The following is a 12,937-nucleotide window of genomic DNA, read 5'->3' as shown; positions in this document are numbered from 1 at the left end:
GGTAGGTGATAAGTTATAATGTAACTCTAAGCAACAACTAAATAGTTACACATGTCCTATAGGGTAGGTGATAAGTTATAATGTAACTCTAAGCAACAACTAAATAGTTACACATGTCCTATAGGGTAGGTGATAAGTTATAATGTAACTCTAAGCAACAACTAAATAGTTACACATGTCCTATACTAGGGTAGGTGATAAGTTATAATGTAACTCTAAGCAACAACTAAATAGTTACACATGTCCTATAGGGTAGGTGATAAGTTATAATGTAACTCTAAGCAACAACTAAATAGTTACACATGTCCTATAGGGTAGGTGATAAGTTATAATGTAACTCTAAGCAACAACTAAATAGTTACACATGTCCTATACTAGGGTAGGTGATAAGTTATAATGTAACTCTAAGCAACAACTAAATAGTTACACATGTCCTATACTAGGGTAGGTGATAAGTTATAATGTAACTCTATGCAACAACTAAATAGTTACACATGCCCTAGGGTAGGTGTAAATCATAAAATGTCTCACTAACGGTAAAACAGCAGTTGTTCTGTCACACAGGATAATTCTTTCATTAATTACATGGCATTTTGCATCACAGTAATACAGTGGACCTAATTTATTGATATGATATTTCAATATGGATCTAGCAAATATCGGTCTACAATGTATGATGCCAAGTGGCACATGCCAGCCAGCGTGCTAATACACACGGTAACCATGCCGATGAAACTCAATCTTTGATCGCTGATTGGTCACTCGTCTTAGTAATGACGTTACGTCCAAACTAGTTAGGTTATGTCCTAAGTAATCATGGCATGGCAACTGATTTTAGTAGCTGATTTAGTTACAAACTAACTAGTAGTTACTTTACTTTACAACTTTTAAACTTTACACCCTAATTTAGGAGAGAACGTAGTATGCATAGCTGGTGCGACCCAGTGTAGGATCTATCTGGATCACATCTACCGGCACCGTAAACACTAGAACATCTCTTAGGACCAGTAGAGACAGTCACTGATACTGATACAGAATGTGACTCATATTAAAGATGAATATCTAATTCGATTCACATCTAAAGTTTTTTAAATTAGGTTTCCAGAAGGACTTGACATTGGACAGGATCTTTTGGTGTTGGATCCATTTGTCTGGGAGATTGCATCATTTCGTAGCACACGCACGCACACTCATGCAACACGTGCGCACACACAGCACACATATGGCCTGTTTGATCCCCCATACACACACACACATACACACACACACACACACACACACACACACACACACACACACACACACACACACACACACACACACACACACACACACACACACACACACACACACACACACACACACACACACACACACACACACACACACACACACACACACACACACACAAATGAACACATAAATTCCAGACACAAGCGAGCTCAAAGTATCCTAATGCTGCTGTCACTTTGCTCTTATGTAGACTAATGAGTAAACAGTGAAATCGTGATTGGAATAGAAGTGTATCTCTGGCTGGGTGCCGTGCCTGCTTAGGAACTGTGCCAGGCTGGGTGCCGTGCCAGACTGGAACTCTGCCCGGCCTAAAGATGACTGACATCTGATTACACTCTGAATCTTAACAGAGACGTTTGCTTTTAGACGGACCGGCGGGCACCCTAGATAACAGCTCCCGTATGTGTGTCAGCCGGGAGAAATATACGAGAGCAGAGGATCTCTCTCATGCAGCAGTGACCAATGACTCGCCTTCCAGACTAGAACAGAGAACAATGACCACTCTGTTCTCCCTGCAGTGATGTTACAAAAGCTTTGATTCTAACTCTCTCACTACTCTCCTTCCTTTTATATACTCTCATCTGATTGCCTCTCTCTCTCTGGCTGGCTTTGTTACTACCTCTCTTCATCTTCGAATGTCACCCCTCCTCCCCCGCATCTCTGTTCGCTGTTGCATTTCGAAACGGTATGAAATACTTTAGAAAACACAGATGTATGGATTATTATGGAGCCCAAACCTGGTTCAGTTGACATTTGCACATATTCTTTTCCCCTCTTTCAACCCTATCGGGCTACTCATTAGGGCTGAAATCATGGCAAAAATCATAATCACGATTATTTTGATTGATTGATTGAAAATGCGCTATTAAACATGATTACTCAAATAACGACGACCAAAGATGTTTCAAAATCACTGGAGAAACACGCCGTGGCTCCCTCCTCCCTCGAGTGTCAACACCAGCTGAAACTACTGAAGGAAGGGTGCGCTGCATTTACAACACAAGAGAAGATGAGTGTAACACAGGGCATGCAACACAATAATCGATTATCCTCTTCTCATGATTGTGGGAAGCCAAAATCGTAATAGCAAAAATGTAAACTCGATTAATAGCCCAGCCCTACTACTCATCCAAGAATCCACAAGGTTGTGTGCTCTGCCAGTAGATATCAAGGTAATTCCTTTAATTAAAGAATGTACAGTATAGTCGTCAGCTGTCACTCTGTTAGGTATAGAAGCTCAAGCAAACGGGTTCTATTATTTTTTGGAACCAAACGATAACATCAAGAATACAGCTGTTCGGGCGGCTGGGTAGCGCAGTGGACTAAGCACTCGCCTACCACCGCAGAGACTCTGGGATCGAATCCAGCGGTACCTCCGGCTTGGTCAGTCGTCCCTACTAACACAATTGGCAGTGTTAGCGGGTGGGAAGCCGGTGGGGTATGTGTCCTGGTCGTTGTAAACTGTGACTCCTACTGGTCGGTCTGGGCACCTGTTCAGCAGGGAGGGGATCTGGGGGAAATATCGTGAACCTCCACACGCGTTACGTTCCCCCAGTGCTCCTCGCTGTCAGGTGAAAAGAAGCGGCTGGCGACTCCACATGTATCGGAGGAGGCATGTGGTAGTTCTACACCCTCCCCAGGCCGACAGTGGGGCAATGCGTGCAATGACCAGGAAGGGAATTGCCATAATGACTCAATTGGGGACAAAAGAATTAAATAATAATACAGCTGTTACATACCTGCACTGCTCTCTCTTGAGGCCCTTTTTATTTTCACTGAAAGACAGGAAAAAGAATGCAAGCCCTATAACTCAGTGGGGGGTCCTTCATGAAACCCACTCCCAGACTCCCCACCTGAGATCCAAGTGCTCTTCAAACATCCTCGAGGCACAGAGAGCCCAAAACAAGAGAACACTTGTTGGGCCAAATCTACACTGGGCATAGCTTTCAGACATTTCACAAAAAATACAACAAAACATTCAACGTCTCTTCATGATGCTGTTTCTGAGCGAAGGATTTGCACCAGAAAAACCCGGAGAGACTTCATAGCATTGTTTATATTAATCTTTATAGAGGAAACATATATCGAGTTGTCACACATTATTCAGATCATGTGGTTTCACAATTCCTGGAAGAACACAACCAGTAGATTCTGTTTCCAGTTAGAGCTTCTACAGGGAGGATTTTCAACAATAATACGTCATATATATCATTGTCAGATGAGTTGCGACACCTCGGTATAATTACAGTAAACACATGAGACCGTTGCTGAAACAATTGGTCGCCTAATTCTCATGATAGGACCACGTTTCCCATAAACCCCCCCCCCCCCCCCGGCAGTAAAACCCACATGGGATTTGTTTTGAAGAAGCTACGAGAGGGTAAACAGCCCCTTCTAACCATGTATGTGGGGTCATGTTTTGTTTACTGAAGCAAATGTTGTGCCTTTATAGGGAGGTGTAATGGTTACGTCATTGTTGTTTCCGGCGCGGTCCACCTCGCTTGAAATTGCAATGTATTTCCAATGGACACATTTCTAAATCGTCTCGTTTAAAACAAATAAAGCATGGACATTGGCATGGTGTACTGTACCTTTCTGTGTCTATTCATCCACAATCTATAGCTCAACATGAAAAAATTCGCAATCGTAAAAAAAATTACGTATAATATTATTTCAACCAAAAACGCTTAAACAATAATGTTAGTGATAGAAGGAAACTCATTTTGTGCAAAAATGGAAAGCTTGCCAATGTTCATGAGGCAGAATTATTACAATAGCCGATACAATACATTTTCCCAATGATAAAGTGACGTCAGACTACACCTCCCTATGCTGTTGGGCAGAACTCCGACCCAGTGGCACATGGTACAGTAAAGGCCGGCGACGGACTCGTCGATCATCTTTCATTCTCATCGGTCTCACGTTCTTCTGCGGTAATCCTGCCAAGGTATGGATATATTGAATTTACAATGATACATTGATGTCGAAATCTTACCAGTAGCACCTTTAATAAGGACTGACCAGGAATAACTGTTTTTGAACCCGGGCCTAAAGCTCCCACTTGAAATTAAGACGCCATTCCAGCGCTATACATTTAGAAACCCATGCTCACTAGAAAACCCTCTTCCTTCCAGTCTTTAACCCTTTCACTACCACACTACAGAAGGTTAACCCTTTCACTACCACACTACAGACGGTTAATCGTCTGTAGTGTGGTAGTGAAGGGGTTAACTTCTGTATTGTCGCAGTGAAAGGGTTAACCCTTTGGTAGTGTGGTAGTGAAGGGGTTAAATGCCATGCAACTCCTCTAACCAATCTTCAAACCATCACATAGAAACAAAACAAAAACGAGAAAAGCCACAGCCACCTGTGTGCGACATGCAACATCTTAACACGTACAGAACAGTAGAGACGTTGAAAAAGATAAGCTTTGTTTCGTGTCTGCTTTTGTTTACAGCGATATCCAACGGTGAGACGAATGAGAAAAAACATTTGTGGATATATACATTAAGTTACAGGGGGAGCTGTCAATAAGCTCTGTGTTTTTATCAACAATATTTACAGTAACAGTGGATGAAGAAAAAAGCTTGGTTTCTCCCCCGAATTCTCCATTCAAAGTTCATCTTGCGATCCTCCGTCTCTTGCGTCGGTCACGGTACAGTACGTTTCAATGGTCTGTGTTTGTTTGGCTTATAACAGGTATCAGAATATATAACACTATGTGGATGTAGTCGGGGACGTGAAACACAGAACAGTACCATTGTTTATTCTGTCCCGAGTCCTGGACTGTAGGCTAAATGGACAATGGCAGCAGTCCCCCCTCACTGCAGTCCTTCAACATGGGACCCTGGACTCTCACATGGGAGTCGACAGGAAGAAGTTCTTCTTGACGACTTTCCAAAAAGGACGCAAAAAGGCAGTGTTTCGTGACAGCTGCTAATGTGATTGTTGATTCTTTAGCAGAGGGTGTCCATTCCCCGCAACTCTCTGTACAGTGACATCTAGTATATACTGTATAATCTATTGCTTTTAACTAGATTGGCCGTGGATTTGCAATGCAACTGAAATGTAAGAATGGTGTCGCCAAAGAGTAGACTCCATTGCAATTGGGGCATCGAGTGTCTCTGAGGGTCGAGTTCAGACGGATTGGCTTATCACATCCAGACTTGCAATCCTCTCAAAACAGCAGAGGAACATTTCCTCGTGTTTATTTTATTTTTTTATCCTTCCCGCAGCTTGACCTTCACAGAGTTCTTTTAAGTCCCACTTTTGCCACTCGGCTCTCGGACGTGTGTTGTTTGGAAATACTCGATGGACAGCGTAGCATCAACAAGCGTCAGCAGCAAATGGGAAGATATAGTGTTGTTTCACGACACTCCAGTCTAACGCAATGCCTATCGACGGGGTCAGACGGACTAGACTCTGTAACTATCTGTGCTAAGATAACAGGGAGCTTATTATAAGACGGGTGAGCTTTACAGGACACACGGATGGTGGGAGGGACGCTCTATGTCCTATTCAACTCAAAGACAACGTGTGTATTGGAGAAACAGCCTGTTGTAAGGATACATAACAAAATTGCGTGATTTCTATGGACTGCCCAGTGTCTACTTTGTGTTACAAAATTAACACATTTAATGAAGAAAGCTGTGGATCTCACTTCATTAAATCCATTCATTTTGTAACACTTAACAGCCCTCTTTCATCCACCATTCTTGGATGGTTTTGTCGTCCCGGCGACCGGCCGGTGGGGACCGGGGGGGGGGGGGGGGGGGTGCTCAGACGATGGACCCCTTGGAGGAGGACAGGTGTATGGACTGGATGCGGACGGCCAGGGACTTCTCCAGGTCCCGCAGGATCTCACAGCCGGGGGCGTCCGGGGGCGTGTCGTAAAGCAGCCCCTTGAAGGGCTCCAGCTCGATGAGGACCACCATGTTCTTCAGGAAGTAGCCCTCGATGTAGGACGCCAGGTCTGGAGCTTCCAGGAACTGGTGATAGGACAGTAAGAGATGGACAACGTTAGAGAGGGTTTTCCAATATAATATAATGGCATTTAAATGTATATATCTTCAGTTTGGGTGGTCAGTATGTGCTGATCTATTGTATTGTATTGTATTGTATTGTATTGTATTGTATTGTATTGTATTGTATTCTATCCCGGTCTGCGCTTCCTACTATTTAAAGCGAATGTCACCAAAAAACAATGCTGATTTATTTTGCACATAATCTAACCCACATCCAAAAACTCTAAACAGTTTTGCACACATTAATTTAGTTTGACAATTATTGAGAGTAAATGAGCTTGGGTGTGGCCACCGGCGATAGACAAGTGGCACATATTTAATTACTATCTATCAGGAAAATGGGATTACAAGGCAAATTCATACTGAAACCATAGAGATCAATAGAGATCCATCTGTTAGATGTCCATACTCATTGTAATTAGTAAAACTACACCCACACCACCTACTGGACATTCCTGGTATTGCTGATTGAACATAACCAAACTATTATTATTATTATTACTTTTAATATAATTATTAAAAACATTTGAACATGCTGGTACAACCATTAAGTGACTTACCTATGCATTATCTAGTAGGGCTTCCTTTATATACATTTAATACAACAGTACGTTTGGTGGTAGGACTCTTCGTGTTCCCATCAGGATTTGCTCTTGAGAAATCTTTCTGTATATTGTCCCCCCAACCGTGAAATTAAATACAAGACCCCAACTTACTTGCTTTCACCTCTATTTTAGTTTGAACGGCACACTCTACGATCCTTATGCTAGCATAACATGGCTGCTATATGAGGAACGACAGCATCATCAAAAATATTAGTAATCATTGGCCAAATGTCTCCTCTAAATGGCCTCTGAATGTTTCTCTTCCCCCGTGTACCTTGGTGTGGTTGTAGATCTCCACGCAGGTCTCCGTGTTGATGTTCTTGGAGCAGATGAGCTCACAGTGCCTCTGCAGCGCCTCCAGCTGGAAGAACTTGGCTGCGGACAGGAGCTGCAATAGAAACACCAAACCCCCCTGAGTATAATCCAGGTTTATCACTCGTCCATCAACTTCCAAACAGACGTTAAACGCCAGCTATTGTCATATTCATTGTGTTCAGAGATTAAAGAGTAACTAAACACAGGGCCATGTTGCTGTCATTTTGCTGCCCTAATTGTTGATATTTTCACCATGCTGCACACAGCATTATTGCTGTATTACGTGTGTATTTACTGCTTATTTCATGTAATTGTATGTGGTTGAGTCTACCTGGTCCTCATCAGGGCTATCAATTGTCCCTAAGAGATGCATTTGAATATGAATAGGCTGAAATGAGGCAAATTCAAATGGTATTTGAATATTAACGATAGATTTACTTAATATTATCACATTGAATCAGGCATAAAATGCTTACAATTAACAAGTTCATTGTCTGTTGTATAATTTACTATTATTGGTGGTACAAATAGATAACTATCATTAGGCACTGGGTTGTGCACATTCATTGGCTTGTATTGCAGGCACATTTTTCCAAAATTACAAAAAACTGTAATAACTGTTATTGTTGTTGTTAATATATATATATATATATATATATATATATATATATATATATATTTTACATTCGATGGGCAGTTTAGTATTCAAATAGATTTTTTTTATTTGAATATAGAAATAGAATACAGCCCTAACCCTATTTTCACAAGTCCATCTATTGTCCCTGTTGTTCATTTGTCAGCCCAACTGCATTGTTGTGCTTCCATAAACAAATGACTGACCAAATAATGACTTATGATGGTGATGGCTAAGCCTGGGTACGACTAAGTTCAGACTAGGCTTTTTTCTGAAGCTCTCAAGCGGAGCTTTTCCTAGTCTATGGAACGTGGCGCTCCGGTGACCGCAGCTCGCCTCCCACTCCATGTGACGGGCCTCACATCTTTCTGCGTCAACGTAGGAAGCCCTGCTACTTTTTCACGGGGCGCACTGTGAAAATGCACCAACCGGTCAACGTCAGACTCTGGAAGCGACGCGCCTCACCCGTAGTACGCGGCATAATTGGGTCAGAAACGAGCGGCCAGACTCTGCTGAACGCCGCTCTGACAGTGTTGTAGTCGCGTCACTAAATCTGGAGTCCGAGTCGAGTCTCGAGTCCCCAGTGTTCGAGTCCGAGTCCAAGTCTGAGTCACCAAAGAAGAGCCAGAGTCGAGTCCCCATTACCCTAGTCCGTGTCCGAGTCTAGGTCGAGTCCACTCCACAGACGTTTGTTGAAGTTTGAGGTTGTCCCGGTCTTCTCTTCAATAGTTTGTTTACATATCGAACATCTAGCAGTGCTCTTGCTGGAATTTGATGTAAAATTTGTGTAAGCAAAGCGCACAATTCGGGGTGTCTCTTTAGGCATCTTAAGTACCAAACATGAGGGTATCGACGTGAATCCACATGTAGGCCTACAGTAGGTGGAACTGACAGTGGAGGTTTCTCTATGACAACACGTGAAACACAAATTCACTCATAATTCATAATAATTATTAATTTACATATGTATATATATTTTTTTTAAATTATTATTATATATATTTTTTTTATTAGAAATGTTTTCCTCTGTAAAAAAATGCCAGTGAATTTTTTTTTCTTTCTTTACAGCTCTGAGCAGGCCTGCACTGCAGTAATGACTGCAGTAAATATTCGTGCAGATGGCTGCACAGGTTGACCCAGGATTAAATAAATAATAAATAATAGCCAATCAAAATAGGCTATTAACGTCATCTAAGCACGGTCCGTGCATTTAAACTCTTGTCATTGAATGGGGGATTGAATGATTGACAGCCTTGACATCCAATCAGAGAATGTGGCATCTCTGCTGCTCTGCAGCTATACGGAGGTTGAATGATTGGCAGCCTTGAGATCCAATCAGAGAATGGTTTCTCTTCTGCGGCTCTGCTGCTCTGCAGCTTTGTTTACGAAATAATTTTTATCTCAGTTTAAGAAGCTAACTTGTTGGAGCTAACGTAGCTAAAGGGCTACCACCGCAGCTACCAGGCCCAGGGTGGAGTGTTTTGTTATTGTTCATGAACTTATTGTGCATCGTTTGATGATATATATATATTTTTTTATCTCAGTTGTTGTAAAACGAAAGCCTGCAGTGCTTAGCCTGGACGCTAACGCTAACGTTAGCCAGCCGAAGTGTAGTAGTTCTAACTTCACTTGGGAGACAAAAGCCAAACATCAATTTGATGCAACAAGCTGGCTCGTGATGCACTATTGTTTACATTTTCCATGGGATTAATGCATGAGTCGGACTCGTCACATGGAGAAGCTGCACTATTCAACGATAGATGAGATCGATCGAGATACCGTCTTTATGGGTAAGTCGTGTCTTCTTGGCTTTAGAATGTCAGTTTGTGTAACGTTACTGTAACCGAATTGAAACCGCATCATAACTCCTACATTGACCATGTCACTTTTCAAAAGGCATGAATGAATGAAAACTTTATTTAACAGATTGCAGAATGGGTACAATATACAGTACGGCTCAATACACATAATTATTAAGGAGATGCAGACCAGATAAAGACTTTCGTCTTGTTTACATCAGGGTCCCCCATTTTCAATTCATAGTGAAATGTATCTTGTGTTATTAGGAGCCCTGCTACATTAACGTTAGCTAAAGTTGGTAGCTAACGTTATATTGATAATGTTTCAATATTATCAGGTTGATATTATTAGGTTGATAATGGTGTCAGTGTTTCAGATAGCAAGGTGGAGATCTTTGTTAACTAGTAGAGCTTTGGTTGAGAGAGATTACAGTGCTGTCTCTTAAAACTCATAAACAAGTATTGAGCAAGACGAGTTAGTCTGTTGTGTTGTGCGTATTGTATGGGAGGGATATGATGACTGTGTGTAACTAGGAGGGATATGAGGACTGTGTGTAACTAGGAGGGATATGAGGACTGTGTGTAACTAGGAGGGATATGAGGACTGTGTGTATGTGGCACTGAATTGATGTAAACAAGACGAAAGTCTTTCTCTGGTCTGCATCCCCTTAACAATTGTGTGTATTGAGCCGTACTGTATTGTACCCATTCTGCAATCTGTTAAATAAAGTTTTCATTCATCATTCATTCATTCATTCATTCATTCATTCATTCATTCATTCATTCATTCATTCATTCATTCATTCATTCATTCATTCATTCATCCATTAATTCATTCATTCATTCATTCATTCATTGTCCTTGTGTTACATAAAACCCATCTGTGGCCTTGTGTAGAGGAAGGTGTTAAATACATGTTAGATATTCCAATGTACAGTTTTGCATACCATTGACTCAGAATGGTCTGTTTTATTGAAATCGTCACAGCAGTATAGTTTGTTTATACTTCAGAAGTATGATATTTAAACATGGTCCCCAAAATTAATGGAAGCGAATGAGGAGCCTGACACCTGGGAGGAATGGGGGTGTTGCAGCGTTGGGGATGTTTAAAAAATATAATTTAATATATAATATAATATAATAATTTGTGCTTCACCTAAAAATTTGGTCAGCAGCCTCCACTGGTGGAACACATATGTCTGCCCTTGCACAAAATTCAATAATGTTATGGTATTAATATAGCCATCAATATCTTATGCTAAATTATTAGGGCCTATTTCAAGTCATCAGTGCTCAAGTCCAAGTCGAGTCACGAGTCCTGAAAACCTGTCCATGACTCGGACTCGAGTACTACAACACTGTGCTCTGATGACTCACCTCCATGACATCCGTGCTCCTGATGTGGAGGGCGTCCGCCCCTCCGAAGTACAGGTACTGCATCACCAGCTGGGCAGAAACAGAACATCCATATCAGCTCGTTCACAGGCAGAACACCTGGGCTTACCATAGGATTAACGACGCTCATTTCCTATACAAAGCATTTACACAACGGATTTGTGTAACATAAATATATACAGAGCATATGTAGAGTAATTACCCAGCCTATATACAAATCATGAACGGGGTTAGTTCACATACTACACACATTATAAAGCTTATATACCAAGCATGACATCGTTTTTTTGTTACATAAATACATATTTAACACATATCACAGAGCATGTATGAAAGCATTCATTTGTTTCTTTTTACCCTCGTAGGAAAAGGGGTATGAATATATAGACATACAGTATAACCTTATTCGAAACTAGCTCTCTGTTACATTATATTACCTGGAAAATGTGATATTTGACGTGGCTGATTTCAATACATGTGTTTTCCCCCGTTGGTCTGTTTGCTAGAAGAGACTTGAACCTTTAGAGAAAAAGGTGAGAGAAGCACATGGAAAGATACATAAAAGAGGAGAAACAACCTTTTTAAAGATAATTTCTTTTGTAGATTTGTTTGTATTGGTTTATTGGACAAGCCCGGCAGAGAGGAAGGATGGGAGAAGACATGCGGCAAAGGTCGCCGGGTCCAGGAGTCGAACCCGGGATGGCCACGTTGCACTGCAGTGCGTTACGTGGTGCGCCACCCTGGCGCCCCCACAAGAAACAACCTTGAGCAAGATAGATAAAATGCCAACTCACTCTTTGGTCTTACATTACATTTACATTTAGTCATTTCGCTGATGCTTTTATCCAAAGCGACTTACAACTCTTACAGCTGAGTAACAATGATCATCAAACAGTGCTGAAACTTGGGTGTTGCAGTGTTGAGTGCATAGTAGTAAAGACATATTAGTATAGTAGGTGCATGATAGTACAAGACAGTAAGAAGGTTATTTATTTATTTATTTATATATTTTTCATTTCAGGTATTGATTGAAGAAGTGTTTATTCAGTCAACGACGAAAGAGTGGACGGGTTTCGGCTGTCCTAACTGTGGTGGGGACTGGGGAGTTCGTTCCACCATTGTGAAGCGAGGACCGAGAATAGGCGGCTTCTCCTTGATGACCCTCCCGGAGCTCGGATAGGAGTGGGTCTGAGGTGGCAGCAATTTTTCTCAGTAGCTGTCCTTATCCTTCAGGCTGTTGTCAGTACAGAATTCATATTCTTAAATGGACACTTCCAAAAAAAAAATCTGATTTATTTAGCAAAATATGTGCGAAATATGCTAAATAAAATCGGCATATATATTTTTTGGGGTGAAGTGCCCCTTTTACAGTAACACTCCAGAGTCACAGCCTCAGTAGAAGACATGATGTACTGTGTCCCACGGGTCGAGCTACAGCCCTGGATTCACGGGTCGATACGGATGGATTTTTCTATGAAGCCCCTTGACGTTCCCTCTCAGAGGACGTGTCACCGTCTCAGGACGTGACATCAGAGCGACGCTTCAGACAACGACAAATCATTTTCTGTGACATGTCACTGCCCCTCCCTCATTTCATGACCTGGTCTAAATCGATCGTGACATGAGTGGGCGTCATATCAGGACCCCAGGGGGCGAGCGGAGAATGACCACATGGATCTGCAGTGTGAGTATAATATCGACAGGCCGCCTCAGCGCGGCTGCTTGTGTATACCAGTTCTTTAAGTTTCTGTATGTAAACACACTGTTTATCCTTTACAATTTAACCTGGACTTTACTGTTCATGGTTGGTTTTAGCAGTCTGTGTGTACGTTCCGTTTTCATGGTAGAACTGAGAGTTTTCCATGTAGGCTA

At 41.7% G+C, this 12,937-nt stretch overlaps 1 protein-coding gene across 2 annotated transcripts in view; it reads right to left on the bottom strand.

Annotated features, from left to right (window-relative positions):
* Positions 1-6,062: 6,062 nt before the first annotated feature.
* Positions 6,063-12,937, bottom strand: part of btbd11b (BTB (POZ) domain containing 11b) — a 233,383-nt gene continuing 226,508 nt past the window's right edge. For both annotated transcript variants that reach the window (XM_084335035.1, XM_084335036.1), the window contains exons 14-17: positions 11,503-11,584; positions 11,048-11,116; positions 7,197-7,310; positions 6,063-6,281 (exon numbers count right to left, since the gene is read on the bottom strand). In XM_084335035.1, coding sequence (XP_084191161.1) covers positions 6,072-6,281; positions 7,197-7,310; positions 11,048-11,116; positions 11,503-11,584 — 475 coding nt within the window. In that variant the 3' untranslated portion in view covers positions 6,063-6,071. The remainder of the gene's footprint in view (positions 6,282-7,196; positions 7,311-11,047; positions 11,117-11,502; positions 11,585-12,937) is intronic.

This window comes from Notolepis coatsorum (genome assembly GCF_963971535.1).
Source record: "Notolepis coatsorum genome assembly, chromosome: 18".
NCBI lineage: Eukaryota > Metazoa > Chordata > Actinopteri > Aulopiformes > Paralepididae > Notolepis > Notolepis coatsorum.
Note: the sequence above shows the minus strand (reverse complement) of the source record. Positions and strands in the feature narration are given on the sequence as shown.